The sequence below is a fragment of the Eubalaena glacialis genome, chromosome 7 (assembly GCF_028564815.1).
Source record: "Eubalaena glacialis isolate mEubGla1 chromosome 7, mEubGla1.1.hap2.+ XY, whole genome shotgun sequence".
NCBI lineage: Eukaryota > Metazoa > Chordata > Mammalia > Artiodactyla > Balaenidae > Eubalaena > Eubalaena glacialis.
The window spans coordinates 23,627,567-23,635,342 of NC_083722.1; the positions used below are offsets into that span (position 1 = coordinate 23,627,567).

General features: G+C 49.5%; 1 protein-coding gene across 1 annotated transcript; it reads right to left on the reverse strand.

Moving 5' to 3' along the window:
• Positions 1-1,113: 1,113 nt before the first annotated feature.
• On the reverse strand, positions 1,114-2,382 carry SFTA2 (surfactant associated 2). The gene is made up of 3 exons (XM_061195955.1): positions 1,995-2,382; positions 1,658-1,746; positions 1,114-1,519 (listed from the first exon to the last, which is right to left on the reverse strand). The coding sequence occupies exons 1-3, from the start codon at positions 2,053-2,055 to the stop codon at positions 1,433-1,435; spliced, it is 237 nt and encodes a 78-aa protein (XP_061051938.1). The 5' UTR covers positions 2,056-2,382; the 3' UTR covers positions 1,114-1,432.
• Between the last annotated feature and the right edge of the window lie 5,394 nt (positions 2,383-7,776).

A 7,776-nucleotide genomic window follows, 5' to 3' on the forward strand; every position in this document is an offset into this window, starting at 1 on the left:
AGTTTCATATGGTGGTGATGGTGTGCGGGGGAGTGGGGGACGGGGTTGGTAGGACAGGTATTGTGGAGAACAGGAGGCAATCCTACCAATGCCCTCCACATGGTCAAGTCTGGGCTGCATGCTTGCATTTTGAGACAGCCGGTAAGAAGTCAAGATCATCTTGAGTGTGGAGTCAGATGTGTACCTGCCTCAAGAAAAGCAGGAGATGGGAATTCCCTGGTGGCCCAGTGGTTGGGAGTCTGCGCTTCTACTGCAGGGAGCATGGGTTCAATCCCTGGTCGGGGAACTGGGATCCTGCAAGCTGCGCAGCCAAAAAAAAAAAAAAAAAAAGGCAGGAGAAGGAGGACCCCTGGGGGACTAGGATTTATATGCTGGGACCAGGTTTCCACCCTAATAACGATCCTTACCTCCCAGGTCCACTATCTGACAGGTACCATGGCAAGTGCCCTAGGTAACTTATCCATGTAATCCTCAGACCAATCCTAGGAAGCAGGTACTATCATTATCCTCATCTGGCAGGTAAAGAAATGGAGGCTCTAAGAGAATAAGAAACTCACCTAGGATTTAAGAGTGGGCCTGTGGGACTACACGTTCCCATAGTTACCAGCACAAGAACACCCATCCTCTTCTCCCCACCACTCTGCCAGGCTGGCCATCCTCTCACAAGCTGAACCCCTCATCTCTCACCTGAACTGCCCCCCACGCCACGTCCTACCCAGACTGACCTGTGTGGATCCCTTGATAAGGGGGCCCATATCCTGGGGGTGTTCTGCTCACATCCCTGTCTGAGGTTCCTGAGCCCCCAGCCCCAAAGCTTAAGCAGGGGGAGATGAAATTAAAACCTTGCTTAAGCCAAGGCATTTGCCTGGTGTCAGATCTCTCCACTGCTAATGGACCTCAGTGAGTGACTTATGCTCGCTAAGCCTCAATTTCCTCATCTGTAAAATTGGATAATGAGACCTATTATGCTACATGCAAGATTGTTGCAAGCATTGAAATGGGAAAGCCTCACGCCTGGAACAAAGCAGGAATTCAATAAATGTTCCTTTTCTTTATTCCCAGGTGTTCTGAAGAACTCAGCTTGAAGTGTGTGTGTATATGCACATGTGTATGTGTGTGTGGCGTGTGTGTGTGTGTGTGTCCAAGCAGTTAATTCCCCACATTCCTTCCGGCCTTTGACACTGGTGTTAGGAGAGAGAGCGTCCACCCTGGAAACCCTCTGCTTAACAAGGGAGAGTCAGAGACTTGAGTGTCCAATTCCATTTTCCTGCCGACCCCTCTGCTCATGAACCCACAAAGTCAAGTCATTGAGCTCAGCATATTTACTGCCACTCAGCAGGGTGAGGGCCTGCTGGAAGACGGGGTCAGGCATTGCACCTGCACCCCGGGGACGGGATGCCCCAGCCAAGAAGGGCACAGGCTTCGACTGCTCTCAGACTTTGCAGGTGACGTGGTGTGGGGATCCTGCATGATGCAGGGTGACATTGGTCCCTGATGGGAGGTGGAGGAGGGAGCAGAGCTGAGGGAGAGAAAGAGTTAGAGGGCGAGGTGTAAGATGGCTGTCACTCACACCCCGGAGACAGCCAGAGGCCCAAGTTGACTCAGAAATGCACTCCAAGTTCACACAGCCCCATCCTTTTCCCTCCCCAAGGACTACCTTCTCAAGCAGTCCCAGGAAGCTGGAATCATAGGAGGAATTTGCCAGAAAAGAGTCCTTCATCTTCAGTTGCAAAGTCATTTCTGACCCTAGGGATCCAAAAGCACAGCTTAGGACCCAGCCACCAGGGCCGGATTCCCTCGGAGATGCGGGCACCCCCTCCTGCCCCACACCCACCCGCGTTCCTCTTCCCTGACAAGGCCCTTCCAGACCCTCTCGTTGCAGGAGTTCAGCCCTGAACACTCAGGAGCTCAGGACTAGGGTGCCTCCATCTCTCTCATTCCCTTTCTCGGACCCTTGTCTTGGGCACCCAGGTGTCTAGCCTTCCAGACCTTACCTGTTCCCTGTGAGCTGGCGAGGAGGGTCAGGAGGATGAAGAGGGACAGCCCAGCCCCCATCGCGGCTCTATCGCTTCTTGCTTCTCAGATGGACAGAAGAGATGTCTGAAGGCCTGCTGGCCTCTCCTTAACTGGCCTGCCTTCCTACTCGCCACTCAATCCTTAGCACAGGTGTGTGTGGGGAGATGGGAGGGGGAAGCTGGGGAACTGGACTTTCCGGTTCTCTCAGTTTGGCTCTGAGGACCCAGGAGAGGGCCATTCACTGGGCTGCTGGGGAAATAGAGGGCAGTCCCCTTTCCTCGATCCTGCGCCCCACTTCTCCCCCATGTCTCGAGGCTTGAGGGGGTGGGTCCCTGGTCTCACAGAGAGGGAAGCTGAGGAGGTATCCCTCTGTGCAGGTGTCTGGGCCCCACCCAAGCCTGGGCCTCTCATTGCTCTTTAGGGATTAATTATTAACTGCAATTAATTTCTATCATCCCTGGCACCGAAGGGCTCAGGAATGTGGGCCCAAAAGGGAGGGGTGGGTTAGGACAAGTTCTTCCCAAACCCAGGTGTTCTGCTCCCCCAGCCACAGTGGCTTTCTAGGTGAGAAATCTGGGTAAGGGGGAACTTTCGTCTTTGAATATTTTGTTTTAGTTGCTCTAAAATATCCTAGCTACTCAGGAAGGGACACGAATTTCATCAAATATCCGCCCCACCCCCCTGCCTTGTGCACTCATGGCAAAAGGGATTCCCTCATCCTCCCAGCCAACACCCTTTCACAAGGCACTCAGAATGGCAAACACAAGGACAGATTTGTAGAGGGAATTTGGAGCCCATCTAGTTTACCTTCTTTCTTTAAAAACTGCGAAACAAAGGCTCAGAGAGGGTAAATGACTTATTAAGGTCACACAGTCAGTAGCAGAGAGATTAGAACCCATCCGTCATTCTGCCAGACACAGGGGTAAGCTCAACAGACTGACAAACTTGTCACGTAAACCCCCTAGAATGCACAAAGGCACATGCCCTTTGTCTTCTTAGCTGCCTCCCTTTTCATCTTCTCCCTCTTCCCCCCAAAACCAGTGGGCCCCTGTACATGGAGGCAGAGAGGACCCTGAGCAGAGTCAGGGAGAAAAGCCAAAAGCAGGACCAGGCACCTTATCTTTGATAAAGGAGGCAAGAATATACAGTGGAGAAAAGACAGCCTCTTCAATAAGTGGTGCTGGGAAAACTGGACAGGTACATGTAAAAGTATGAAATTAGAACACTCCTTAACACCATACACAAAAATAAACTCAAAATGGATTAAAGACCTAAATGTAAGGCCAGACACTATCAAACTCTTAGAGGAAAACATAGGCAGAACACTCTATGACATAAATCACAGCAAGATCCTTTTTGACCCACCTCCTAGAGAAATGGAAATAAAAAGAAAAATAAACAAATGGGACCTAATGAAACTTAAAAGCTTTTGCACAGCAAAGGAAACCACAAACAAGATGAAAAGACAACCCTCAGAATGGGAGAAAATATTTGCAAATGAAGCAACTGACAAAGGATTAATCTCCAAAATTTACAAGCAGATCATGCAGCTCAATATCACAAAAACAAACAACCCAATCCAAAAATGGGCAGAAGACCTAAATAGACATTTCTCCAAAGAAGATATACCGATTGCCAACAAACACATGAAAGAATGCTCAATATCATTAATCATTAGAGAAATGCAAATCAAAACTACAATGAGATATCTCACACCAGTCAGAATGGCCATCATCAAAAAATCTACAAACAATAAATGCTGGAGAGGGTGTGGAGAAAAGGGAACCCTCTTGCACTGTTGGTGGGAATGTAAATTGATACAGCCACTATGGAGAACAGTATGGAGGTTGCTTAAAAAACTAAAAATAGAACTACCATATGACCCAGCAATCCCACTACTGGGCATATACCCTGGGAAAACCATAATTCAAAAAGAGTCATGTACCACAATGTTCATTGCAGCTCTATTTACAATAGCCAGGACACGGAAGCAACCTAAGTGTCCATCAACAGATGAATGGATAAAGAAGATGTGGCACATATATACAATGGAATATTAGTCAGCCATAAAAAGAAACGAAATTGAGTTATTTGTAGTGAGGTGGATGGACCTAGATAGAGTCTGTCATACAGAGTGAGGTAAGTCAGAAAGAGAAAAACAAATACCGTATGCTAACACATATGTATGGAATCTAAAAAACAAACAAACAAAATGGTCATGAAGAACCTAGGGGCAAGACGGGAATAAAGACGCAGACCTGCTAGAGAATGGACTTGAGGATACGGGGAGGGGGAAGGGTAAGCTGGGACAAGGTGAGAGAGTGGCATGGACATATATACACTACCAAATGTAAAACTGATAGGTAGTGGGAAGCAGCCGCATAGCACAGGGAGATCAGCTCTGTGCTTTGTGACCACCTGGAGGGGTGGGATAGGGAGGGTGGGAGGGAGGGAGACGCAAGAGGGAAGAGATATGGGGTTATATGTATATGTATAACTGATTCACTTTGTTATAAAGCAGAAACCAACACACCATTGTAAAGCAATTATACGCCAATAAAAATGTTAAAAAAAAAAAAAAAAGCAGGACCAGGGAAATGGAGAGATGGAGGGAGACACTGTCTATCCCATAAAAGTAAACAAAGTGCGATCCCAGGGCTCCCAGACTTGTACTGGAGAGCAGGAAGCCCAGAGTGGGAAGAATGAATAGACAAAAAGATCATCAGATATAGGAGGTAACAGCAGGGGTGAGAAGGTGAGAACATAGAGAGATGCCTTGGGGCATCTGGGTCCTCTTAAGAGGAGAGTGGGAGCATGCCCATGTCTTTCTCAGCTGGCCCTCTTCTTTCCATGTAATCATAGCCGAGGCTTCTGTGTGCTAGGCACCTTAGAAACATTATTTCCTTTAATGTTTATTATGGCCCTTTGAAGTAGGTACTACATTACCCCAGTTTTAGGGGTGAAGAAACGAAGACTTCGATAGGTCGTGTGACTTGCCCAAGCCCGCAGAGCTTAGAAGTGGTGGAATCCGGTGCGGTGGATTTAGAGCTGGGTTCTGAACTTGCTCATTGCACTGTCCCTGAACATGATGATTGTCTTACCAGGTGTCTCTCTTCTCCCGTCACCCCTTCTCAGCCAAAGGAATGGAAAGCTCTGTGGGCTGCAGCCATTGGGAACGACGGCTCAGGTGTTCACCCTCCTGCCCTGCCTTGGGCTCTCCTAAGGGTCAGATGCAGTCCCCAGATAGTGACGTTCTCCACCCACACCCAGCTCCCAAATCCTGCTTCCACAAGGGACCCATATATCCTCACCCCCAATGGTTATACTTCTAGGAGCAAGAGGACCTTGGGAATAGGACACCTGCGTCTCTTCCCTTTGAAGAGGGCCTGGGCTGGGGACTGACTTGGGCCTGGGGGTTAGATCCCTAATCCGGAAAGAGCCTGAGAGCCTGGTAGGGGAGTCCTCAGGATCTTACTCACTCTCCCCCTCACCCATGGCTTCCTGGGATCAGGCTGGGACAGGTTAGCCCCCTGGGGACAGCTTGGTGGCCTCTCCCTGGGAATGGAGATCCTGGTGTTGATGGAGGCCCCGGCACACCTGGCTCTCCCGAGACTTGTAATAAGGCCTCAAAGCCTTTAAAGAGCCGGGGAGACAGTCCTGGATACGCACCTCAGTGGGCATCATGGACGCTGCACTGGTGCTACTCTTGGGCCTGCAGGCCTTGGCTGGCTACGGTGAGCATCCGGGCTCTGACGTGAGGCACTGGGGTCAAGATGTGGACTCTGGACCCAGGGAGATGGCCAACTCTTCTAACACCATCTTATCATCTTTCTTCTTCTTCCAACAGCTCAGCTGATCCCATTGGGGACCTCTAACTCTGGAGGCATCTCCATCACCTCTGGGGATGTCTCTGCTGGTCTCCCAACTGCCTCTGGGGATATCTCTGCAGGTCTCCCCACCATCTCTGTGAGTTTCTCAAGTTTCTTCAACATCTGGGGCTTTGCCCAGCAGTCCTCAGACTTTAGATCTGACCATTTTGGGGAGCACGTCAGGAGTGGTATCAACTTTGTCAGGTGATACTTCTGTTGCTCAGTCCATCTCTGAAGAACTCTTTGGCTTGGCCCATAGCTTTGGGTGGGGGCTTCCTGTGTTCAGCCCTGAGTAAGTTGTTAGTTCCCCGGAACCTCACTGAAGCAGTATCCTGGCCTTGGTGGCTATACAAAGGCTCCCCTTCTGCTTTTCAACTTATCAACTTTTTCTCTTAGTGCCTTTTGTATCCTGCCTAAGACATTTTTTTGCCTACTTCGAGGTCATGAAGATATTCTCCTACACGTTCTTCCAGAAACTTTATTATTTTTGCTTTCAAATTTAAGCCTATTATGCATCTCAGATTAATTTCTGTGTATGGAGTGAGGTAGGGGTCAAGATTCCTTTTCTCCCCTTACAGATAACCAGTTGCCCCATAACAATTCATTTCAAAGACCCTCCCTCTCTCCCCACCATTGAAATGTGTGAGTCCCTTTATCAAAAGTCAAGTGACCATGTATGTGTGGGTCTATTTCTGGACTCTATTCTGTTCTGTCTGTTCTTACTCCAGTGCCACAGTCCTTAATGTCTGCAGCTTTGCAGCAAGACTTGAGGTCTGCTAGTGTAAGTCTTCCACTTTTGTTTTTCTTTAAGACTGTCTTAGCTATTCTCAGTCCTTTCATTTTCATTGAATCAGTTTATCAATTTCTACCAAAAACTCGCTAGGATTTCAATTGAGGGGGCACTGGATGGAATTTCTGCTTTTGTTCTCGCTCAGATCTCCTCTAGCTGTTTTCCCCTCTGCCTTTCTGGGATCTTTCTCGGCCACAACAGCCCCTGGGACTGCTTCACCTGTGCCTGGGACTTCCACACCAAGTGGGGCTGTCTCAGGAAGTTCCACTGCCACCACAGCTGGGGCGGCCACCACATCCCCTGAGCTCAGCGTCCCGACCTGTAAGGTGCTCTTGTTTGCATTGGGTCATTGACCTGCAGGCAGCTCGGCTCCTGGAGAGGAGTGTAGGGACAGGCATTAGGACCTGCTTTAAACTGTGTTTTGAGTATGTCTGAGGATGTCTCCAATACTTAAAAGGGTTTCGGTTCCCCCTCAAGCCTCTGGTCCGACCAGCAGCCAGATGTCTGGTTACCTGATTGCTTCCTCAAAAGGTTTTCAACTTTATTCCTCATGGCCCAATCTGTCTCTCCAGGGCAACAAGCATCCCCTCCACAGATCCTGTCCTCCCTCCTCCCTCTGTCTCCCTCCTCCCCTCCCCTTCAATCCTAGTCTCCCCACCAGGCAGTCTGAGGGCAGGAAATGAGTGGAGGGAAAACACACAACTGACTCTGGCTCCCCTTAGAGATCAGAGTTAGGGTGGGGCGGTGGGAGGACAGGGGAGCTCAGAAGAAGGAGAGAGACCCACCCAGGGACCCTCACAGTGCAGAGACATCACAGATGGAGAGAGATGCGGACAATAGAGCCTGCGATATGGAGGAAGGTTCAGAAAGACGGAGAGACGTGGATGTCAGTGAGGACTTTAGAGACTCACAGACACGTCCACAGGTGTCGGGAAGAGGTGACTGGGGCTTGGAGTGAAGCCCTTTAAAACCCCCTCCACTGAGATTCTGTTCCCGAGATGACAAGACAGAACTCCACAGAGAAACGTGGTCTTAGAGTTACATAGATGTCAGAGTCACAGACGGAAAGATGGAAAGTCACAGAGGGCAGTGGGGATCAGG